This window comes from Charadrius vociferus, unplaced genomic scaffold (genome assembly GCF_000708025.1).
Source record: "Charadrius vociferus isolate BGI_N301 unplaced genomic scaffold, ASM70802v2 scaffold94, whole genome shotgun sequence".
NCBI lineage: Eukaryota > Metazoa > Chordata > Aves > Charadriiformes > Charadriidae > Charadrius > Charadrius vociferus.
This window is the reverse complement of record NW_009648031.1, coordinates 1,248,065-1,274,339: the sequence shown is the minus strand read 5'-3', so window position 1 is coordinate 1,274,339 and position 26,275 is coordinate 1,248,065. Positions and strand designations below refer to the sequence as shown.

Genomic DNA, 26,275 nt, shown 5'->3' with positions numbered 1-26,275 from the left:
ACTGGGAATAAGATAAATCATGTACAGGCATGCCATAGTCATGCATCAGGCTGCGCTGTTCAGCAAAGAGGCATGTTGTCGTTTTTAACGCGATGGAAGCGTTGTAGGAGCCAGCGGTGCTCATTTACCCACGCCCCTCCCCTGCAAACCCTATGAAAGGTGCACACGGAAACTGGTGGACAAAGCCAAGTTTAGAATTTACACCCTTTTACTAAAGAATCTTGCATTTTTCATCACGAGTAAGTGGTTGTTGTTTACCTATGCTTTCCACACTCCACTCTTCTTACTCCTCTCCCTCAAATCTTTTCCAAATTAATTATCATCTGTGCCCTGAGAAACTCCTGCTGATGAATACCAGGCTCATGCAAATTATACTGGAGAAGAATGTAGAATGATGATTTCCCTGCAAGGCATATTAAATTGAAACTTGCACAAATCATGAGTTGTTCAGTTCACTCTTCTCTCCTCCCAAGTCAAACCAATAATTTAGCATGCTACTGCAAATGAGCATGAGTGACTGATCAATTAAAACAAATCTGAAACGTGTTGGATTTGCAGAGCTGTGCCCATAATTAGATCAGTCATTGACTGTGAATCTGATTAATATCTTTACAAATGACAGTTTTCAATTATAAGAAAAGTAAAGATTCAGTACATTTAATTAAATGTCTCCAGTACTGCTATGCACTTCAGTTGATCTCTGCCTATTAAGTTTACAATGAAAACTAAACACATGTAACCCCAAGGTCACCTCTCTTACCAGCATAATTCAAACCTGAATTTCAGCAAAATAGCTGCGAGCTTTCCTCACACATAAAACACCTCCCTGTTTCACTGTGTCCAGCAATATGCAGTTCTCTAGCATACCTAGGGAACTGCCTCGAGGCAGCCAATTATAATTTCTAATGTTGTACTTTCGGCACAATGCAACATAAAGAAAACTAGACTGGACACGGCAAATCTAAACCGGATGGTCCAGCTTAGGAGCAGCCTGTGGAACAGTCTTTATTTCCCTCTCTGCCTCTAACGTGGCTGATCTGGATTAACATCCATAGCACATCTATTTTTGTTTTCACTAACTGGGTATCTTTGTTTATATGTTATTTATAGTTGATGATACTTCAGAAGTGGATCAGAGTTCTGTGGAAGTCAAAGCAGATTAAAGGAATAAAACCTGGCTTTCAAATTAATATAGCCCCATTCCCTACTACTGGTACACTACATAAAAATATAATGTAATCTGGGTAATCCACTTCACAGGATATTGCAGCTGCTGCAGAAGACGTTATAAGCAACTGGCTTATCAGAGGTGATCCTGCAGGAAGAGACTCTACAAATCTGTACTTTTTCTTGGTAGGTGATCATTGAAGCTTCAGTGCTGTGATAAAGGGTGGATGGAAGAACAATGTTATGGCAACTCACTTCGATATGGTTCAAAATGTCAATGGAAATATAATAACTGACCCATGTCCTTCCATTTCTATACATACATGTTTATTCTGCCACAGTAATGAGCATGTCTGGCTGAAGGTGGCTCATAAGAACCTTAAAAAACAAATGAAGACTTCCACTGAAATTTTTTTCATGAAATTCCCCAAATACAAAAATAATGGATTATTCTAAAATTAGCTTACAAATGTGTTGGAATTTGTCTATGTGTTATGAGCAACATCATTAACCCACTGAAGAGGAATACTCATAAGTTTTCTTAAGGTAAATTTACTCTGTTGTATTTATAGGTGTACTTTTAAAAATTAAATTTTAGATGAAGTATTCCTCAAATCTCCTGAATGTTGAGGGTTGTAACCACACTAGATTAGAGATGAAACTCTTCCACCTTTGAACAAGAATTAAAGATTGAAAGCTATAGCAAATGGTCAGCTCTGAAAAGGTTTAATATCTGGAAGTACAGATACATGCAAGAGTCTATATGATTGTGTTCATATTGTTGCTTCTTGATAATTCTCTTGAATTCCTTTATCTAAATAAATTTTAAAAGCCATGTGAAGCTGTGACGTACTGAGGATATGCAGCCCCAGAATTCCTCTGAACGCAGAAATCCCTTAAAAAAAATTTGGTTTCCAGCTCTCTCATTGCTTAGCTTAATAAAGCTAGGATTGTAAGCCTAACCAAGGGCTGTATTGATTCAGCTAAATGCAGCCACTAAACCATCACTTTCACTTCAACTACTGTTTTTTTCAGTTTCACACCATTAATTTTATAATGAGGCAAACGGCTCGTTACCCCTTTCCCCTTCCCCTTGTGCAGCTGGGAAAGCTCCTGAGCACCCCATGTTCAGAGCACGCATACATACGTGTCGTAGACATTCAGCAGCCAGTTGAGGCACATGTCCACGCAAAGAGGAACGTTGACCAGGTTATTGTGCTCTTGTTCCAGTCGATCGTAAATGGTGGTCAAGCAGTTAATGATCTGCAGAATATCCATCGGCTGGTCATTTTGTTTGAGGTTGTGCTGGTCCAAGGCATCACATGCAGCAGACAGACTCAGGAGATCCACTGTTGAAATGAAAAAAAACATGCAATAAAGATGGAAGAGAAACAGTGGTTGTATTACCCACACCCAAAAAGTAAATAAAACAATTTATTTGGCTTACATGCCTGGCCAGAGGACATTTTATATCCTCTGAAAGTCACGAGCAGGACTGGTTCCTACAGGTGCACTGTTTATTCAGCTGTGGTCTTAGAGAGCAGTGTTTATAAAAGTGAAATCTGTTTAATTTTTAGCTGCAAAGTACCTATCATGCTATCGTATATAATAGAAATACATTAATTACTATGTAAGTAAAAATTACATACTTCATGTTTTATGTTCCTACAGGTAGGCTACTATTTAACTACTGCATCCATCAAATGTGCTCTAAACATAGTACGTCACCAGCTTTCCTGAGAGGTGCTGTCCGTTTCTTACAGAAGTCAAGCAATCTTAACCGAATCAAACTCCACAAGTAATACTGAACTAGGATTAACCTCTCTGTTACTTTTCCTCCAGTGAGAATAGGGAAAAGAAGGTTCCAGATATGTTAAATGGCCTATTTTATAGAATCATAGACTCGTTGGAAAAGACCTTCAAGATCATGAACTCCAACCATTAACCAAGCACTGCCAAAAACACTACTAAACCATGTCCCTAAGCGCCACATCTACACAGCTTTTAAATACCTCCAGGGATGGTGACTCAACAACTTTCCTGGGCAACCTGTTCCAATGCTTGAAAACCCTTTCAGTGAAGAAATTTTTCCAATCTAAACCTCCCCTGGTGCAGCTTGACGCCATTTCCTCTCATCCTATTGCTTGTTACTTGGGAGAAAAGACCAACACTTACCTCACTACAACCTCCTTTCAGGTAGTTGCAGAGAGCGATAAGGTCTCCCCCGAGCCTCCTCTTCTCCAGGCTAAACAACCCCAGTTCCCTCAGCCGCTCCTCATAAGACTTGTTCTCCAGACCCCTCACCAGCTTCATTGCCCTTCTCTGGACACGCTCCAGCACCTCAATACCTTTCTTGTAGTGAGGGGCCCAAAACTGAACACAGTGCTTGAGGTACGGCCTCACCAATGATGAGTACAGGGGGATGATCACTTCCCTAGGCGTGCTGGCCACACTATTCCTGACACAGGCCAGGATGCTCTTGGCCTTCTTGGCCACCTGGGCACACTGCTGGCTCATATTCAGCCGGCTGTCGACCAACACCCCCAGGTCCTTCTCTGCCGGGCAGCTTTCCAGCCACTCCTCCCCAAGCCTGTAGCACTGCATGGGGTTGTTGTGACCCAAGTGCAGGACCCAGGACTTGGCCTTGTTGAACCTCATACCATTGGCCATGGCCCATCGATCCAGCCTGTCCACATCCTTCTGTAGAGCCTTCCTACCTTCAAGCAGATTGACATTCCCACACAACTTGGTGTCATCTGCAAACTTACTGAGGGTTCGCTCGATCCTCTCATTCAAGTCATCGATAAAGATACTAAACAGCACTAGGCCCAGTACTGAGCCCCGGGGAGCACCACATATGACCAGCCGCCAACTGGATCTAACTCCATTTACCACCACTCTTCGGGCCCAGCCCTCCAGCCAGTTTTTTACCCAGTGAAAAGTACGCCCATCCAAGCCATAAAGAGTGTCAAAGACTTTACTAAAGTCCAGGTAGACAACATCCACAGCTTTTCCCTCATCCACTAAGAGGGTCACCTTGTCATGGAAGGAGATGAAGTTAGTCAAGCAGGACCTGTCTTTTACAAACCCATGCTGACCGGGCCTGATCATTTGTCCATTGAAATTTATTCATTTTAATTCTGCAAAGCATTGACATTTACAAATACCTCTATAACTTCGCAGAGTAAGACACATTTAAGCTTGTCAGTCAACATACAACAGAGTTTTTTGTCACAGACATTAAAAAACTTGATTTTCATTCCAATTTAAGTCAGTTGCATTTTGAAATTCAGATGCCCAAGGCAAAACAGAACTTCCCTTTCTCAGCTGTTAGTCTGTGCATATTAACATCAACAGCGGCATCACACTTTGGGGGACACCAAATCAGTTATGGGATGTTGGTTTACAAAATAAAACAGGAGTAAGAACAAAAGACATCAGAAAAATAAGACTGTTGATGCAGATCTTCCTGCTGCCCCATGAAAACCCTTCATAATTCCTTGTAGTGAATTTCCAGGGTGTGAGCAATGGGGGTATTAAAGCTCAGATGCTGTTTGTCCTGCTCGTACTGTGAGCAGTCACAAAGTACAGCATCATTCAACATGACTTGAGGGACCAGGATCTGGCCCAAAGCAAACTACCCAAAGTAATCCAGGAAATTCGTCACAAAACTGGGAAATGAACTGACCCAACTATAAGACCATTTTTTCTCTGATTGGAACAAAAATGTGTTTTATTGAGTTCTGGTAAGGACATCTCTCAGTAATGTCAGAAAAACCCCAATGTACAGAGGCTAAATGCAGAAGCCCGTGCAGGAATTTTTTAAGAACTTCATCCAGCTTAAGGGCACACTTGCCAAATTCACTCGAGTATCCTATTTTATCAAGGATGAAATTGACCCTTTGATGTCCTAGTAGAGATGAAAAATACTTCAAATGCACACAGGCCTGTTTGGTAGTGCTGCATGGACAGTACACTGGGATTTCATAATCACCAAAAGAATTTCAAGAGTGTAAATTTCACTGGAAATCAATAGGGACTTCTGCTACTAAATCCCTTAAGGACTTCTGAAAATTTCATCCTGTGGGCCTGACATACCCAGTGCTACAGTGAATAGGAAAGCTTGGAATGCTATCCCCATTATTAGACCAAGAAATTTAACCTTGAATCTGTGGCTTTGTGCAGGGTTTTATTGGGATTTTACTTTTTACTCATTAGCATATAGATATTTATTAAAAGAAAATCTTTTGGAATATTATGTTTAACCTACTAGCATATAAAATATAGCTATTCTAAGGTCAGTGTTATATCCCACAAAAGCATATTTATCAGACCCACTCCTAAGAGTCTCAGAAAGACGCTTTTCTTCTAATAATTTATTAGTCACAATGGAAATAGAGCACTGCCTTCACAACACCTTTAACTCTGAGCTTCAGGCTGAACTCTCAGTTCCTTTGAGACTGTGAATCAATGGTAATTAAATGAACCCCTCAGGCATCTGAGTGGCAGCTTAATTATATATGCAGCTACCGCTAAACATGGGTCACTCCACTTTGTGAAAGCTTTTCCCACTAATAAGCAGCAACTTCTGAAAAGCCTTTCACCCCGCTCTTCATCAACCTCATGTCCTATCTTGAAGTTAATAACACACGTTCATCTTATAACAAGCAAAAAGTGCTTGTCACCACACTCTGCTTTAGGGAACTTCTTTTTATGGGCAGAAGAGTGGCTCTGGCCTTTGCCACGTTAAGCTCCTCCTGCATCTTTCCCACCAAGATTAAAGAAACAGGGGGGAGAGGGATCCTCTTCCAGAACCAAGAATTGTGTATTTCTTTCCTGAAAGCAAATATGGAGGTCCTATTAAATGACAGACTTTCCAAAGACAAGCCCCAGCAGTCATATATGTATTAAAGAGTTGCATATTCATAGCTATTCAGTGATTTCCAAAGCTTTAATTGAATAAACCATACCACTATATGATTTGTACTTTTTGTGGGTTCTCTGCCACTCTTTTGTTCTTTCCTATTTAAAATTCCAAAACTGACTCCAAAATCTGTGTGAGCAGAAGCTTCTAGCTTATTTTGAAATCTAAGTCATCTATATAAATATTTCTTTGGCTTCTAAGGCAAGAGAAAAAAAGTTAGGATGTTTGTAACTAGACAACAACCTGTGGGCAGATGGCAGGAAAAGTTAAAAAACAACCTGGAATAACTAATGCACAGGAGGACAGAAGTGACAATTAACAGGCAGGATAAAGTATACTGTGGAGGTCACATACTGAACTTGGGAAAAACTCAGCATATGACTGGTGATAAAATGTATAAATGGTGTTCCCAGAACATAAGATCATCTCCTCTGTAACCTGCTGCTGTTGGCTGATATATTAAAAAAATATATTTAATCTATCCTATATAAAATTAAAGGAAAAAAGCACCCAAACGGAAGTTCTCGAATATTTTCTTTTGCTGCATCTCCAAGAAAAGTTTGTGAATACATCTCATTTCATTGACATCACAATGTTCAGATGTGGTTTGCACTTGAAGATCAGATCTTTTAAAAGTAGCAAACCAAGAAAGTTAACATGCTTTGATGTGATTATCAAAGGAAACCATACGTTTAAAAAAAAAAAAAAAAAGGTGCCATAGTTATGCCTGGCATGCCCACAATAATTTCGAAGGTGGGGATGATAGAGCCACACAGTAGATTCTTCCAAGGTAACACAACACACGAGCATTTATTTGTTAAGGATTACCATTTTCCATATTCTTCTTCAGGTTTAATGTCCTAGCGTCTTAATGTTCATTGGGCTGATTTACGAACTGAAAAGTAAGTCTAAGAATAGTTCATTTTTAAAAGTGTTTCTATTCTTGCCACAGAGGAATAGTCTGCACCTTCGCTTCTGCAGGCCTTCTATTGTGCACACATCTTTAGAGTGCTCCTCAGCAGACAACGTGGCTCTGCTTTTTATGAAATTTGCAGAAAATAATAAATATTTTTTTAAAATCTTGCAATTTTAAAACCAAAATAAAAAGGAAGAGCTGAAAGCAGCACCTACTGCAGGTGGAATTTAGGGATTTTTGCCTATATAAAGAAGCCCTGAAACCCAGCACTGCATTCTATTTCTACTAGTGCCAAACTGCCAAAAAATAATTTTGAAATTAGTTGTTTGCTTGGTTTTTTTAAAAATCTAATTAAACTGAGTTCACAAGCGACACTGAAATCATAGAATACACAAATACAACAGTGGTGTCTCCAAGCAAAAATATTTGTAAGAACAAAGACTGCTAACCAAATTCCTTAAATACTTCCGCTTAGATACAAGTATGAAGAATGTGCTAAAGTAATCACTCTAAGTGCCACTGCATGTCTCTGAAAACATCCATTCTCAGAAAATCTACCTAAGTGTAATCTCCAGAGATGAACTGACTTCAGTGCGTAACTACGATTCCACACTGTGAAGTCCAAGATGAGTCTAGAATTATTTAGTGGTAGGAATCAGGGTAATACCGATATAACAGGATGCAAAGTTTTGGACTTCAGCCATAAAAACCTGCTACAAGTTACACTTGTGCACTGCCAGCTAAAGAAACTTCTAATTCCAAATATTTTATTTCCCTACTTCAGCGCTGCACTGATTGTGGATACCTTTCACTGCATATCACTCCAATTTCTTTACACTACCTTTCCACAAAGAGTGTGGCAGGAGCGCTGTGCCATGGAAAGATGTTTGTATTTCTGATCATCAAAATTCATTGTCACTGCATTCAGGTTGAAACCTTTCGTTACAAGAATTTTCTCTTACTGGTGTTTTTTTTTTTTCTTTTTCTTTTCTATTTTTTATACATTCAGAAATTAAGTCTGTTCACTAGTGGAATTTACCCATGCTTATAAGCCTAAAAGTAAACATGCTTAAAAATATCGAGGTTTGACACAGTTCCAGAAAGCACGTGAGCACAAATCCAAACTTGAGGTAAATCAACAGTTGAGACATTTGCAACTGTGTCAGAAACTTAACCCTGTAATTAAATACCAAATAGTGAACGTTAAAATATTTTAATAACCTCCCAAACTGTACCACCTAATAAACTGCTTGCTTTGGCAACTGATTGGCCTACCAAGAAAACTACGAGCAAATTATTTAGCTATCAGGTTACAATAAGTTGGAAAGGAAACATAACTCCAGTGACAGGTAGAATACCATACACCAGTTGAGAGAATTAAAATCTTAGAACATGCACATCACAAAAGTATGGTTGATGAGAGACTTCTGAACATAAGCAAAAGCTGGGGAAAAATGAAGCTAAACGTTTACTGCGATGATCTCATTTAAAGGCAACAGCTCCTCAGGGTTCAAGATTCAACTTAACAAACCATTAACAATTCCAGCTCTGGAGTGATTATTTCACCCAAACTCTCACGGTCCCCAATACACTACAATCCTGTTCCTTTGGCATCGAGATGTAAAGCTGGGGCTGACACAGGACAAGGCTCCAGTAATGCGCACAGTGAAAATACCCAGCTAAAGAGTATAAAGGTAAGAAATACGTAGGGGATGTTAGTTTTGTTTCTTATCCACTGCTGTGTCTTGCAAGGGACAGATCTGCAGACCACCCAGCACTTTGGTTTTGTAAGGAACATGCAAACCGGTGTTTGTTTGTTCCTTCTTCTGCAAACACGCAGCAGAAGACCCTTCAGGTGAGAGGTTTCCATGCACCAGGCAGAGCTAGGTGTGTGTGGGGGTGTTTTCCTGCTTCTGAAAGTTGTGAATAAATTTGCATGTTGGTCTTAAAGTCTTCCCGGCAGCAGGTAAGGCACAGGCACATACTTACGGCAGAGGGCTTTCTGCAGCCTGCGGAGTTTCATGGCAGTCCTGTATGCCGAGAACCTGACGTTGTTCAGGTCAGCTGTAGGGAGGAAATATTAAAATAAAAGATCAGCTTTACACCTTAGAAATAACCAGACTCAAGAAGACATTGTTAAGTTGAACTAGATTGTACTCATTGGTTAAAACAACAAAGGAAAGAAAAACCTATGCTAGAAACTCTACTTCGCTGAGCAAAAGCCCTCAAACCTTGACAAGTAATCACCCAGAAGAAAAACAGTAAGTCCTGAATTTTTACTTCCTTTCCTTCAAAGGCACTGATCTTGAGAGCACTTGAAAGGACAACATCAGTGACTGTGGTACTGTTGGCTGAAAACACCGCAGCCTTTCACACCGAAAGCGCTGTGAGAGAGATAAGAACCTGAAACTCCTCCTTGTCTGCCCGATGCACCAGCCAGGCTGCGCCCAGGCAGCCCCGAGAGAAGCGCTCTGCCCAGGGAAAAGCAGGCAACTCTCAGCTTCTGCCGAAAAAACTAAAAAATAAACCCCAACCCAACCAATCAACAATGAAACCTTTTGTGCGTTCTACCCAAGCAGATCCCAGCCGTGCCCTGAGAATGTAGAGCCTTCCTGGAGAGAAGCCAGCTCACCCTGCCAGGTGAGTTCCTAGGTTCCCACCTCCAAAACGGCAGGGAGCCGGTGGGCTGCGGCAGCACGGCAGGGAATGGTACCCAGCAAGGAAGACACGGTGTGGCGTGATTTCTGCTGGGTACCGCAGAAACCCGACCCCTGTTAACCTCTCACGAGGTTAACAAAATAAGGATATCAACACAAGTCCCCACTGAATAGTTGAAGCACAGCTTGCAGGAACCTCCCGGGACAACACAGGGACAAGGTGGGCCACGCACCAAACCAGTCACACCACACCAGAACTTCCACAAGCCTCTCAGCACTTGGGAGGCTCAGTACCAGCTACTTGAATGTTATTCCACACCAAATTCTGATTATCTCCACAGCAAGGAACAGCAACTGGTCCACAGTCTAAGAAGTGAACCCAAAACTGAAAAGAAAGGAGGGGTTGTCTTGGACCAAATCTGGCCAGGAAACATCATTTGCATCTTTCTCTTCCATAAAACCAGAATGAGGAAGATGGACTTATTCTAAACTTATCCCTGGCTTTGCTGAGGGTGGCCTTGGGCAAACTCCATTTACAACAAGAATGAAGATAAAATTCACAAAACGTGAGGCCAAAACTACTGTGGCTGAATTCCTGCCATCAGTACCAGTACATCGGCTCCCTTGTAATTTACACCTAGATTTGGCATACCAATACTATGGCGCAGGTACACCACCGCTTGCATTATTGGGAATCAAACTCCGGATGCAGAAGCGAGCGCGCAAATCTGGCAAAGGGCTTTTGTTTACATGAGTATATCAACAGATATCTCAGCTGACTGTGTGCAGCTTCCAGCTGGTACCTCCATCAAAGAGAACCCAGGTAAGCCATCAAGGTCACTGTTTGGGGGGCAAGCCCATGAACGGATGCTGTTTCCCAAGCATCATTGCCAGCTCCTCCCGGGAATGCTACGGGGCGGCTGCACGGGGAGCTGAGGAGTCGGGGGGGGCACACATGTCACCCCCACCACTGGAAAACCAGGCTGCTGCGGGCATGCTCCTAGCCCTGCCACCTACCCAGCTAATTCCTGGGCACAGGCACTCCTGAGCATTTGAGCGATCTCAGGACCATTCCCAACAGATCGGTTGGCATCTTGTAGTTTAAGGGTTTTCTAGCACAGATATGGACTGTTTGTGCCAGACGGTTTCAGCATCCGGCAACACTGCTGCATGCCTTTAATTTTCTGATGAAACCCATGGGGCCTAAGGAGTTAATGATGAGAAAGTGCTTGGAAATTGTAAAGTACTAAGTTAATACAAAAATAACATTTAAAAAAATTATACTGGCTCAGAATAAAGGTCCGTTTAGCCCAATAAGCTGCCCCTAAGCCTGGCATACTCTTAGAGAACGAGTATGATCAAAACCAGGGCAAATACAAAACAGCTCCTTGCTGGCATATGCACTGAGGTGCTATAAAGCTCTTTGCAAGGCGGTAGCTTGGGTATAACTATCCCAGCATCATTTACAATGCTGTACAGGTATAGGTAGCAAAGGGAATATAGTCTCAATTACATTAATTTTAATTAAGCTGTTCTGAATGACTAATTTGAGGTTTGATAATTCAGTAGTTTTGTATACCTTAATAAAAGCTGCAGAACGTTCCTAAAACACGTCTTACAGCGGAAGGGAAAGTTTCAGTTTTGTATATCACATCTTTTCCTTTGCACAGTTCCATATACCTTTTTAATGGGCAGTTCCCCTGTGTATTGTCCTTGCCAGCTCCCTCTCTCACAGTCATCCTGACAGGTCCAGAAGCCTTAATGTGCAGTGGAATACAGTGAGCAATTTAAATGAAGTGACTTAATTTGTTTTGAAGGGAAATTAATAAAGCAGTCTCTCGCTAACACACTGCGACTTCAGTTACGTTTTGTACTCATGTTGTATATCTGCACTTGTATTCTGGAAAAGAATATATACTAGAATATGGCTAGCATTTGATAAAATGAAGCAGCCTTCTCTAAACTTCTCTGAGTATTCTGAAAAAAAGCTTCTCTACTTATTATTTAGATTCTAAGAAATATTAGTAAATATATATGCATATTTCAGGCCTCGATCAAGGCAGAAAGTACAATCCACGAAGCCACTTAATCCTCAGAGTGCTGTAGTTTACATCTATTTTTCCTGTATATGTAATACACACAGAATTTGTAATCAGCCTTAATGACATTGCTGCCAAGAAGCATCTGCTGTAAATGATCAACAAGCGATGTCAGGAGCTAGTTTCGGAGCCCTCACCTCAAGTTTTTGGGAAAGTAGCAGCAACACTTGCTTTTGGGTTTATGTGCTGCAGCCAAGGGTAGTCGTCGATGCCTCTGGTCCCACCTTTGTTTCTGCTACCAGTATTAGCCCATGCCCAGTCACTGTCCCTGTGTCAAGTGCTCACCTCCCATCTTCGTTATGCCACCACCTCCATGCTCCTGATGGACGGCTGTCTTACCAGGTGGTGACAGTCATTTGAGATTGCTGGATCTTAATGATTTAGCCCCCCCCGCGGCCCCAACCTACTCCTACAAAACTGCCAGTGGTGTCTTTCCTCCCCCAGAGCTACTACTGCAGAAAACGCGTCCCTCTGTGGAGCAACGAGGGGAGCCCAGGCCTCTCCTCATGGGGTTCAAGATACTTCCCTTGCTGGTATACGATCCCATCTAAACGAACCGTAGAACATAAGACTGTCAGGGAATGAGACTCGGGTCACTGGGCTCGGGTGTGTTGGAGGTAACATCACCACGGACAGCAAGGGAGGAGACTTGGAGTGAGGCAGCAAGCCAGCTGCCCCTGCCGGCAATGAGCAGAAGGGGGAGGAAGGAGGCTCAAGCTGCAGCAACCTTCCGAGGGCCTATATTCCTCCACCACTAGTTCCTCCCTCCCTGTGGGTTTCCCCCCGCCCCCCTTCCTGGGTCCCAAGGAAAAAAATCTGATGCTTTCTCCACTGCCAAACAGCCCACTAAAAGAGGCAGGGCCCACTAAGCCTTCACTCTAAAGCTTTTATCATCTCTGAGGAGGTTGGAGAGCTCAGTAGACCACACAAGCTTTCCTCCAGCCCTCTCCTCCCACTCCAAGAAATTATTCACCATCTTGTCATCTGAACGAGGTGGTCAGAGGGCTAAAAAGCCCTTGGAGTACCTAAGACTTTTGCAGGTTGTTTAATGATACTCCCAGTCCTCGTTCAGAAGGTGACCTTCAAGCTTTGATCAAGAAGCCTAAATGCTCAAAAGCATGATCTGTTTATGGTCTGAAACAACTATGTAGTGGAAGAGGTCACCTGGCCCCTGGAAAGGAACAGACTGAGGAAAAGATCACATGGGAGTATTTGGTGATACTCATAGTTACATCCCACTGCAAAGAGAAATCATGGTTCTGCCATCCCTCAGCCATGAACAACCACTCTGTTCAAGGGGATATAAACCTTTATATGGGAGATAATTTAACATGGTGTTTTAGGAGACCCATAAGACAGGGAAGATGCTTACAGTGGATACCTTCACAGCAACGGACAGTTCCCACCAACGTAGCAGTAAGATTTCTCCCTGATCTTCCTAAGCCTCTCCTGCAGTCCTCCCATAGCAGTGAAAGGAGTTTAAAGTACTAAAGCATCAGTTTCTCTCAGAAATCAGGATATCTCCTTTTGCTGCTTTCTTCTTTTCATTATAGACATGACAAGACAAGTGCCTCCCTTTGCTTCATGGCAACTAATGTGGTAGAAAAAAGGTTATCTAGAAAAGTGATCTCCTCCACATCCATCATGTGCCTACAACATATGAATATGTTTATGTTCATATTCTTATGTTCATTCTTATTAATATGAATAACGTTGAACAAGAACTAGTACTCTTATTACACATACAGCTTTAATGAAGAGGACTCCAGACTGCTGATGGGAAGAACTCAAATCAGAAATATTACGGAAAGATTATCAGATAATTAAATCCTAACCTTTTCTGCATAATTCTGCATGTTGAGAGAAATCTCAAAGTGTAAGGGCTATGTTCTTTCTCAGAAGAGCTAAGACAGCCTCATCAACACATGTCGAATTTCTACAGCATTTTAGAAACAGCAGATACTTTTGACAGATACACATAGCAGATACTTTTGACAGTGGAAAAATCAGGTAAACAAACAAACAAAAAATACTCATTTGAGAAGTGGTCAGTAATTTGTATCAAAAATTCAAACCACCTGCTGGAATGTCCCACTGACTAGTGACACCATATCAACAAATAAGATGCTGCTCTAGAGGTTTGTTGTTTGGGGTTTTTTTAATCCTCTCATGCTAAATTCCAGATTTTACATCGGGATATGAGTATTATTTTAAGAGGAACAATAGATCCTCGTATTCTTGAGTCTTATTGCATGAAATAAGTTGGTAAGCAACTAAAAGCAATAAAAAAAACTAAAGAAGAGTAAGTTTTAAAAAATAATGTATTTAATAAGATGCATAGCATCCAGCATGGAGGGATTATTGGTTTTATTCTTAAGTAGTCACATCTCTGACCCAGACAACAGGTTTTAAGTGAGGTGTTATAACCTAACTGCTTTCCATGGTGGTTCTTAAAACAGACTAACCACTCTACAGTTGCCCCACCTGCTAAGAGCACTAAATGACTGTGTTGTTTCATCTGATAAAGTACTGTCCTCTACAACAGACCAATCTCACTGAGGGTTTAAAAGCTCTGGGATCGGCCACACTACCTCCTGTCAAAGGTTGTTCATAAAACAAACAAACAACACACACACACACGCACACACACACACTGTAACTTGAAGGCATCTCAGGAAGTCCTTTCTACCTGGAAACCACCTTCTTTTTTTACTTTCAAGAGGGTTCCTTGTTCATATTATTGTGAATATTATTATAATTGCTTTTTAACTAATGAGAAGAAAATACAGCTGTTTCACTTGATTTTATGGACAGTAATTTTCTCACGGCCTGGACACCATCAAACTGAAAAGACCAGCTTACATGCTTCAGGTGATAATTATCTCAAGAGTAAAATTTGGCAAGCTAACAACTAAATTCTTTGAAAGAAAGTAGATGTCACCAGGTGAAATCCTCATCTTCATTTGATAAGATTTACAGAGTTCTAAGGTTTTTCTTTTTACTCACTTATTTGCACAGAAAAAAACCCTGTGAACCTACAGTGATATACCTCAAAATCTGAAAGTCTTAGCTTGTGACATGCTCATATAGCTGTTCATAAATACACTGCCTGCAGTGGATAAACTATTTTGGGAATTACATGTCACTGTTGTCTCCGACAATGCCTACCTAACAAAGGTTAAAAACTGTTTACTGTACAGTCCTGAATGGACCATAATTCTACTACCAGCCACTAAGCTTTCGTGTTTCATCAGACATTAGCGGCACTCTGACTTCTCAAGAAGCTTCATCTGACATTGATTCAATACTGCTGCAATTCCCTGACGGGCTGATAAGAATGTGGGGTTTCTTCCTGCTGCCCAAACCCCACATATAAATCTTTTAGCGATGCCCTACAGTGACATATATTGCCTCTTTAGGAACTGTAATTTAAAAATGCAAATGAGACAAATGCACAAAGGAAAGAAATTAATCAAGTAACACTGCTTAATATCAGTTGAGTCTCAGCTATTGACTCTATTATAACAATAATTAATGCTATTATCTACATTGCTTTGAGAATAAATAAGAGTAAACAGTATTGTTATACATACAGACATACACCTTAACGACTCTCCAAGAAACAATACAGCATGCTGTACCAGACCTGTCCCACTGAGTAAAAAAGCTGATAGCATCTCTGCACTAGTAAGAGACTAGTAAGTGGGAGGTACCCAGGGCATGGGTGCATCTAGACCAAGTGGATGAACACCACAGCATGTGCCAGCAACCCATTAACTAGACCAACTGACGTGACCTTTAAGAATTTAGTTTTAGCATGTGATGGCTTTTCTTCAGCCTGCAAACCTGAAAGTGTAGAAAGGATATGAGGTACAGCTGGGTTATACCCCATTATGGGGTTGGGATGCGAGTAGGATTTGCAGTCACAAAGGTCAGAAACCCTTCATGTACACTAGATGGGACGTAGTCATAATGGAAAATCCTAAAATAAATAAATAGCAAAAAACCAACTTCAAGAATATTAATGAAAGGTGTCCACTTGCAAACAAGACTGCAACATTCTTGAGCAAAATGTTCCTGTACTGGTCACCTATTCCATAACAGAACGTTAGTTTGCTCTCTCTAAAATACCCTCCTTCACTGCTAATACACCTCTGGTTTCATGGATGGTTTTCATGGGATGCGAGGTTAACTTCTATCACCTAACTTCTACTTCTCTGACAGTTATGATTATTGTCTGTTAGGTGTGTGCCTACATAGGATGCAATCACACACTGCTAGAAAGATGACCCACTCTAGGTCTGACTACCATCCAAGGTTGACAGAACCCAACTGATCCTGTTTTCTGAAATGAGAACTTTTTATTATTCAGATTGTAGCTAGCTTGAAAAGGACACCAGTGAATAAGCGATCTTTAAAGAAAGACCGTAGGTATCATTATATTGTATTTCAGCAGAAATCAAACGATTGATGTGTGCAACAAGCACAAGCCTTACTCGTACAAACATGGAAAACATTTAACTGAATATGAATGAAACCTCATAATAAATACATGGTTTAGCAGTTTGTAATGAATACTATCATGGCAGAGAGGGGCAGTTTAGCCTCTTCAGGCAGCATTTCCAAAGGACAAATCAAAACAGACAAACCAAAAAGGATAAAGTTTATCCACCTTGGTCATTCGGAGTTGGAAGCTCACGCTGCTGCGCAAGAGCAGTAAGCCACAAGATCAACACGGCAGCTGCTGCCGAAAGCCCGGTGGAGGCTGACAGGTACCTTCCACCATTCTCCCACCTTGTGTTAAGCAATTCTGACATTTCTTCCATGTACTCCACAGAGAGCTGCCCCTCCACCCCTCCAAATTAAATGGACAGCTGTCACCAGTGCGCTGCAGTCTGCGAGGGCGAGGGTGTTATTCACCCTCTTGTCTTGCCTCGGTGAATTAGGAGAGATAAACAGATGCACACGGCAACATTTCTGACTGCATCCTGCTACTGCAATTACTGTTCACAGTGACACTAATGCACCTTGAGGAGACTCGTACTGATATTACACGGGAAGGCTGCAAGAGAGGGACACTAACAGTACAGCACGGCAGACCAAGTTCTCCTGGGCCATCACTGCAAAGGCCAGATTCATTTTCAGCTTAAAGGCAAAACACTATCATTCTGAGCTAAGCTGCCTGCAATTAAATGTTCACTGTCAGAAGATAATCTGAAAAAAACTAAGCAATCTAAGACTACTTTGATTCCTGCTCCTCCCATCTCTCCCCTCACCCAAAGGTCCTTGAACTCCTCAGGACAACGCAGTAACACAAGCTCTCATTTCAGTGATGGCCTGGAGCCATCATGAAGGATGAAAAAATTTGTAAGGGGACTGCAAGAAGAACAGTGTAAAAAAGCAGATCTGCTGCAGGGGAACTGCTTTTGGAAAGAAAAGCAGCCAGAGCGATTCTTAGTACTTTTGAAGACTTTCAGAAGGAAGTTAGAAGAAAATGGGAGTGGTTCATAACGGTGTAAATACAAACTGGGGGATGTCTGTCAGTCTCTGACCCTTCAAGATTCACATATCATCAATTTTTACCTCTCCTATTCCAGCATTTATTTTTAATCTGTGTTCTTAATTTATATAATTTCTTCGTAATTAATCTGTACCAGCATCTACTAGATACATTAAATGATACAGCTGAGGTCATTGTTGCAAATACATGTTGCCACTTTGACTTGACCATTAAACAACAATTAAGTCATTTAATATTGATGGCTTACAGCTACTTAAAGTCACGTTATAACTTTAAATGAAGAGTGAAAATTGCCCAGCTTGAGACAGGAGTAGATGCTTCATTAACACTGATAAAATGCTATGCTGTTTAAATAACAAAGAAAAGTCAAGAACAAGCATTTCAATATCTTGAAAGGAAATGGTTCTATTAAAATAACCACCAGTTAGAAATTTTTATACAGATATTAAATTTCAAATCAAGTATTTTACAGTTATTACCAGTATTTTTATAAACAGACATGTTTCAGCAAATGAGCTCAAAGAGACTTTGAGAACACTTCCTTCACGGGCAGGTTATTTTATAATTTCTTCCTATGGTTTCTTTCTGCTTTTTCTGATGCAGACCCTATTGAAGACAGGATACAGGACTTCCCGGACCGACAAGCTGATCAGGTGCAAAAGTATACGCAGCATGTTCCTACCTTCTTTTATTAGTACCAAATAATACTCCCAAATAAATTAGCTTCATTTTTATAAATACCCAGACCTCTAAAGAGAGAAAGCTGAGCCAATATGTTAGAAACTTGGAATCCATCTACCTTAGCAAAATGTAATGCAGTAATCTGTAGGTGTGTGAACTGGGCACGTGAAGAATAAAACTAATATTACTCCTTTTTCTTACAGAAGTGTCTCTTGTGTCTCAAAGACATAGGCAGATGAGGAACGTTACATTGTGCTGGGGTGCACCTTCCTCATTCACTTAAAAAATTAAGCTTTCAGTAATTTGTAAGAATTTAAATTAGACATAAGGATGCCATAGCAAATTATGATATACTGGCATGCATAGAGAGCTACACCACATAGCACAATTATTCCCTACAGGCTCAGTGTAGGAGTTGGAAAATGGAAATGAAAACCCTGGACAGCATTGAGGTGCTTGGTCTCACTTTTTTACATTACCTGGATTGCAGAATTTATGTTTTCTACCAGACTTTTAAAATGTATACATACTATGCTCTTTATTAGCTTCTTCATATGACTAAGAAGCAAAATTTGGATCCTAATATGGGATAAAATAATAGGATCTAATGAGTATGCAGTACAAAATCAACTTTAATAGTATCTTCTCAGATAAAATATTACTGAACAGTCTGAAAAGACTTCAAACATCCCATTATACCGTTTTGACCTGAGGCAAAGCAAAGCACTGAAAATACATCAAGGGTTCTGTTCAAGACTAAACGGGTTATGCTTGTATTATGCAATTTGTATGAGAGTTAGGCAATGATGAATACACACAGTTCAAAAATAAAATAAAAAAAATTGGTAGGTTATTCGGTAGTGCTTTTACCAAAGCTTCACCCCATGTGGCAGTGCACAAAGAATCACCTTGTCTAATCTGTTTTGTACACATATATGAACAACTAAGTTTACTAATAAAAATACATGTTATGCATCCTTTGCTAAAATCAGCATCGCTTCCATATTAATGAGCATTTGGTCTCAACCCCAAAAGAAATAAAACTAGCCAGAAAGAGGACTGCCCTTTTGGACATTCCTTGCTCCTGAAAAGGACAACAGCAAGATTTTATAAGCAAATGAAACAAAATCTGCCTAAACATGTTCCTTCTTTATGCATTAAGAAATATGCATATCTTAAACTCTTGACATTTGGGTGATACTCTTAGTGATAAAATTCCATTAAATTAAATGCAAACTGACTTCAGCAATCACTCATCTTTTGAACTGTTGACCTGAACCCATCAGGACACTTTTCTCCCTTATATATAGTTACCCTTTCACTTCTTGCTATTCAAGAGTACTCTAGCTGAAACAGGGAAATACCAAAAGAAAAGCAGTTGCAACAGGACTTCAGGTCTGACCAACAACAGTATCAGAAATATGCAATCTCTGGATCAAAGGCGGCTGCAGAGTAAGAGTGCGGTTCAATTAACAGGCAGCTGTTTGAAGATTTACCTGTATTAAAGGGATGTCTGCATGCGCAATTACTATTTGTCCTGAATCTTTCACACCACTCACTTTAAGAGTAAAAATATAAAGGAGACAAACAGGGCAATACGTTATAATTAAATGGCAAGTCGATACTTGTCTGCTTTTGCAGTTGGTTAGCCTGAACTTAGACATCTTATATCCCTTTTTGACATACAGAGCTGTATTCTGGTTAATTTTTAAACAAATTGCTGCCACAGTGCTAATACTATAAGAAAAAAAAAATCTTCACACTGTCTCATTCCATTTTATCACATCACTTTTCTAAAATATTTTTGGTATGCCTTCACTGCAGAGCACCGTAGAGATACCTGAGTTAGCTTGAAATAGACTACGCTGGCATAATTAGAGCGCTTTCAGCAGCTAAACTAGAGTTTAGCAGGAGATAATTTAAGCTATTTTTCACCATGGTAAATAAGCCTGCACTGAATGCAAGATTTGACTGCCCTAGTGCTCAAGCTGGCTCGTTTAAAGCTGGTTTATGTACGTGTGCTGTACAGACACAACCTCCTTTATGAATGCAGCAAATTCACTGATATTTCTTTTAGAGAAATAGCTTAATTTTTATTATACCCTCTATTATTTATTAACAGAACCGTTAAAAGCAAAGAGTTAGCTATTAAATGGTCTGCCAAGCAGCCTATACTAGAGCATGGATTAACCTATTTTATCTTATAGATGTGCTTCTGTTAATAAAATCCAAAGCTGCAAAAAAAAATTTAAAAAAACCCTCTGCCAGAGAAGCACATCTGAAGTCATAATAAGCATGCAATTTGGGTATTCAAAATGACATCATGACAGCTGCCATGCCTTCCAAGTATTGAAAGAGCTTTAAAAATAAAGCAGGGGTAACGCAGTTTGGCAAATTGCTTAAATTGGCTTCCTACCATCGAAAAGTCAACAATAACAGCAGCTTGGTTTGATTTTTTCATCTGCCTTTTGTAAAGTAGATTAGACAGTGAAAAGATTCAGGACTTTTTTCTTTTTTCTTTTTTTTTTCATAATTTCTGTCCCAGTCTTTCAGGAAGAGTTTGCAACAATGCACCCAAATTACTTTGTAAACGCAGCGCACATTCCAGACATGGTAACCGAAATATTATTTCTTCCACTGCATGTTTGAAATGTGTTATTTTGCCATACGTATTTCCCTTAAAAAAAAATTTAACCTTGATAAAAGCACTGCCTCGCACTTTCACTTTATTTTGTTTTTTACTACTTCTGGAAATCCTTGCCATAAAAATGCATCTGATTGGGGAAAAAACCCCAAACAACTGGCAGAGGTGTCTTACCTAAAGACTGGTAAAGCTCAGTCATCTTGGGATGATCCCAGCAGGTCGTTTGCGTCTCATGGCTACAATACAAAAACATGGAAGTTAGTAAAGTAAAAATGGCTCTCTCCATCACGCAGCAAGTGATGCAGGTGGTACATCAGAGCACGGTGCCAGGCCACCACCCGCTGCAGTGGCAGGGGGTCTCCACAGCCGTCGGCACGTCTTCTTTCAACTTGAGATCTTAACTGGGAGCGCTTTATTTAGTCATGGGCTCAAGGCACACAATTGAAAGTAGCGCTAACATTAAGAAGACAGCAAGTATTCAGACACGCCATAATATTGTGGGGAATTTGTAAGCACACCGACTGATTCTTAAAAACTTCTTATTTTGTACAGATCGCTCTCCAGTTCCTCCAAACTGGAGGCAAGGCATTTAAAAGGGCATAGTTCTTGAAGCTTGATGGAAATTCTGACCAGATACTGAGATCTGTGGTGTTTTTGACCTGTTTTTGACCCCTATGTGCTCTTTCCACCCTTCCCCCCGTGGTAGGTAAGAGCTACCCAAACGCAGCAGCTGCAATCCTTCCGCTCGGCCCAAACACCTGTACTAAACCCCCCCCAATGCAACAGCCCACTGACCCACCACCGGCTCGCACGGCTTTTCAGCCCAACGCGTCGCACATTGCCGCTCTCTTCCAGCAAAGGCCATCGCTGCTCCTCTGGTTCCCCAGGGGCTCCCAGGCCCCTTCCCTTGGCCCGGAGGTCCCTGCGCAGCGTCAGGCAGCAGAGCTGTTCGGAAGCCAGGGAAAAGCTAAAGCGGGGTTATGAAACGCTGCAGTATGACTAGAATGTAAATTGGACAGTCTCTCGCTGCATTGAGGCTAGCAGCCTTCGGCTTCGCAACACAACACGTTGCCAAAAGACGTGCAGTGTAAGAAAGCCAACAAAATAAAGTGTTAGCGGGTGTAGTAGCAATGCACGTCTCCTAAGGTTACGCATTTTATGATTTTTTTTTTTAAATGACAGCATGATCAGCTAACGTGATCATGTTTCCATTAACATAGAAAACTTGGAAGAAAATTCTCCTTATCTATCCTGTAGCCAATAAAGTCCTGTTCATACAGAATTCAGCTACATTAAGAAGACCATGAGTATTCATAAAAAAACAAAAAAACAACAAAAAAAAACCCCAAAACCCAAAAAAAACAACTCTGGAAAGCATACGTAGCGCACAGTTCCTAGCAATCACATTTGCAATTCTTGTACTTAAAAAGCAGACACCCCTCTTCCAACACACACACCCCATTCGAGAGAAAATACGCAGGAGAGCAGGACCTGATCCACAGCGCTGTGGACCTCCTGGAGTACACACCTTCCTTCCACCTCCAAGAGACTATACCACAACCCAGCTGAATGCTCCTGTACACCCAACTGTGCGCTGGAAGACTGATACGGCAAGGCTGTTTCAGAGAACAAACGGTCCTCGAGTTCCCTCTTTGAGGCAGTGACCGTTCCCGAGTACACCTGTACCCTTTGTTGGCTAAGAAGGGGTAAAATTTTCAATCTATCACTTCAACACCACCCTGACTCAAGGGAAAAAAGAAAATCATGACACGTTTTCTTAGTATGATTTAATTTTGGTCGTTAAAGACGGGTTATTTATTTGATCCACATGAATACTTTACTGGCCCAGTAACCTCTATATATTCAGTAGCTTACTATATATAGTATTTCCAGATTTCACTCTCTAACTGCAAGAAAGAAGGACTGAGATCACAAGCACTAAGCATAAGGAAAAAAAGCTGCCATAGCACTGCCCTAGTTGAGCACGGACTTTTAAACAAGCCCCGTCTCATCAACCTCAGCATCTCCTCCCCTTCCTAATTCCTGTGGTGGCTGAAGGCAGTGAAAGAGGGAGGAGGACACGAGAAGAGCTGAAGCAGTCTTGTTCTTAACTCTGGTAAAAAAAATGAGTCGCGCAAGGGGAGGTGGTTGCAATCACAATCAGAAATCTGAGCCTGGTCTGGTTTTTGAAATGCAGAAACTGGGTAGCTTCAAGTGAAAGCCTGCGGATCCCAGCCACCTGCACCCGAGCTCCTCAATTTCCTACCACGCTCGGAATGGGCAGGTTCTGCAGACAGAACGTAGCACCAGCAGCTTTTACCTTACCTGGGTACAAACTGCATTTTGGAAGAAAACCAGAAACAGTTTCATGTACACATTGAGTCCCTAAAAAGCTGGCTACCAAAAGCCTCTGCTTATGTAACAGCAGCCCAAAGGAAAAGAGGAAGGGAGCGTACTCGCCGCACGACAGCCCTGTAGCCAGAGGTGTCACAATTTAGGTGAACAGACTGCAGAGCCAAATAAACATTCAAACCCAGAGACTTAGGACCACAGTTTGTTCGCACCCAATGGAAGTCCCAGTCCCAGATCAATAGTTCCCAGGCATGAGCCTGGCTGCCTGGGCTTACTTCCCCACCAGGAGGTAGCCCCAGAAGTGGGGATACTCAAATAGCAACGGTACCATGGTTTGTATGCCCAAATCATGTAGTAAAAATGAGAAAAAGAACTTATGCACACAGTTAAAAGAAATGTCTGAAAATGATCTGCCTAATTTTCCCCTGTGAAATTAGCTTCGCAGCTCCAGGTTGTTCTATGGATAAACCAGACCACTTCAGACTCCATAGCTGTTAACCCGGTAGCCTTCAAAGGCACTGATTCCCTATTAAAATATTTAAAAGCCATTAAGATATCTGGCAAAGGTGTATCTATATAGGATTATGGAATCTCATGCCTGTGTTGGATAGAAGAACAAAACCATCACCTTAGATGTGGAAAACTATTACGGTTGATCACTAATCAGCATTATGTTTATAAGTAATTTATTGATTTTTTATGGTAAGGCACAACCATGTACCAGTGAATTTAGCGTATGTGGTTTAAGCTTATGGCATTTACTAATCTTCCTGTAAGCACATAACTGATTTTCCTAAGATCTTGTAAATAGAATTTTCATTGCCAAAGAAACATTGGACTCCAACTGTTTTCAGATATTTTTAATACCAGTAACCCCAAACCACTACTCTGTGTGCTTTTCTTTCACAGTATAAGATTAATTCCCTTGGAGATGTACATTTTGTAGGGAATGCTTTTATTCGCTTCATCTGCAAGTGACTAAGACCCTATCCCCTCCTTTGCTTTATTTATAAACTCAGGTGCAACTTAGAGGAAATACCCCTTCCTCTAGGCTATAAAAGTCAAGTCAGTAGAGAACCCAGCTCTTGCCCCTGATGCCTTCCCAGCAGTGTCTACCCATGGGGCAGAGTGGCCCTTGGCCACTCAGCAGAGCTCACTCAACCTCACACCCTGTACCAGTGATGGCATCTGGGGGTACACCTCTGCACTCTTGCAAGAAAAAAACCGAGGGGTTTAAAGGGAACTGAACCTTGGTCGCTGGGATTTCTGTGGAGGTTGAGTGCCCGTAGCGAGCCCGGGCAGATTTTGCTGGTACTTTACATGCAGAACACAAGAAGGCTGCAGAGATTTTGCTCCAGCTAAAAGGCGTTTGCCTCTCAACTGAACGTTTTCGGCTCGGAAAGTTATCAACGATTCTGCACACAAGGGCAGCTCCAGGAAAGGTTAGATTCCATCGAGGCTATTCTTCATAAGCCTCTTTGCCATTTTCAAAGGCCATTTAATTGTGAGCTTTGGGGTTGGACCGGTGGGGGAGGATTTGTGTGTATGCCCTTATTGTGAACACCGTCTGAAGTGAAATGCCAGCTCAGCAGTTTCAGGCAGCCTCAACCACACTTGGGAATGCTGTAGCATCCTTAATAGATCTGCAGCAAAGCGTTTGCCAGAGTTTCAAACTCCGGTGAACAAGGCCCTTTACAGCTTGCAAGTCAGGAAGACATGAAAAGTATAGTGCAAGTCCTCTTGACGAGCAGCAGCTAAAGCAGGGTGAGAGTACGTGCAGAAATAAGGGCTCGAGATGCTTTCCCAACGAACCACCAACACAAAAAGGCATCAACGAGCACAGCCAGTAGTTTTGCAATACTGCACATGCTCAGAGGATACATTTTTCAATTTGTCTCTACACTTAGGCCAACTAAATTGATCACTAGCTTTTAAATCATGGACGTTTTGCAACCAATAATAATAAAAGTGGGCTCACGTGGCGTATTTTTCTCTTTCTCACCTGATGTCAGCTGCAAAGGTGGAAAGGAAATTAAAACCAGGCCTGAAGAGAAGAGCAGCGATGGATAATGGTGACACCTAGGCGTTGGTGTGACTGGCAGGCTAAATACGCTGATAATTCAGTGGGATGAAAGCATAGTCTTCACTTAATACATCCTTTGGGAACCGCAGGACCACTTCATTAAAGGATGATTATATTATATTAGCAAGGATAATTTTTATGTGGGGAATTCTGTCACACTATGCCTGTGTGAACTCCTCTGTTCCTGCCAACAGCAGAGATTTGTCTCTCATCGCTGTCAGCAGAGCCAATAACACACAGGATTGAAAACCTGAAATCAAGAGATGATATCCTAACTGACACACTAGCTGGATTATGGTTCTCTTGTTATAACTTGACCAGTTTGGACAAAATACAGTTATTTTACCCTCCTTCCTTTTATATTACTTCTGAGCAACATCAGCAGTGGGAGAGGCAGAGAGCAATGCTCCCCCTCACCCAAATTCCTGCACAAATTCTCCCCCCCAAACATTCCTGCATAAGCCACACGGAAACATTCGCAAACCTTTTAACTGTTTTTGATTGCACTCCTTCTCCTCCCCTCCTTCCCAAATGTATATCTAGGATTCAGTCTCATGTGTATTCACTGCTCAGCTCCAGAGTCTAGAATTTTGTGTTGCAACTGCAGAGTCCTTTTTCAACTCTCAGATCCCTCTTCACTGGTGATACCAGAGCCAGTTCTGCTGCGCTTTTCCCCCCACCCTTCATTAGAAAATGCGACATGAACTAAATGTGCGCAGAATAAGAAATTCTATCAGACCGCAATAAATAACTACATACACTTACGAAAAAGCCAAAATTAAAGTAGTATTTTACAAAGCCCTGAAATGATCCATTTTCAAACGCAATTTACGCTACCTCTTACCTTTTGGCTTTAAGATGAATAAAAGGTTATTCCAATCACCTTATGACTGCTGTCAAAAAGCCAAAACAAACACGATGGAGTTGTTTGGATTTTACTAAACTAACCTAAATGCAATTGAAATTGTTTGTATGAATAGACACTACTGTTCATTTAACAGAAAAATGTTTTCAACAGTAGATGACAGTGATTGCGAGGAAGACTTAATAGTTGTCTTTTTACAGTGTTTCATTAATTCCTTAGATAAAACAAGTTACTGCTATGGAAAGTATTAGCAATGTAAAAAGGTGGCACTCCTTTGTGCTTTACAAAGGACTACTGTTTCCATCTGTAAATCCAGAGACTACTGATCTGTGCAGAGATTATTTCTGTTTAAGCCAAGGATCAGCG

General features: G+C 41.2%; 1 protein-coding gene across 1 annotated transcript in view; it reads right to left on the bottom strand.

Annotated features, from left to right (window-relative positions):
• DMD (dystrophin) overlaps positions 1-26,275 on the bottom strand; it is a 927,929-nt gene that overhangs the window by 59,591 nt on the left and 842,063 nt on the right. The window contains exons 62-64 of the mRNA XM_009883534.1: positions 20,784-20,845; positions 8,997-9,071; positions 2,315-2,516 (exon numbers count right to left, since the gene is read on the bottom strand). Of these exons, the coding sequence (XP_009881836.1) occupies positions 2,315-2,516; positions 8,997-9,071; positions 20,784-20,845 (339 nt within the window). The remainder of the gene's footprint in view (positions 1-2,314; positions 2,517-8,996; positions 9,072-20,783; positions 20,846-26,275) is intronic.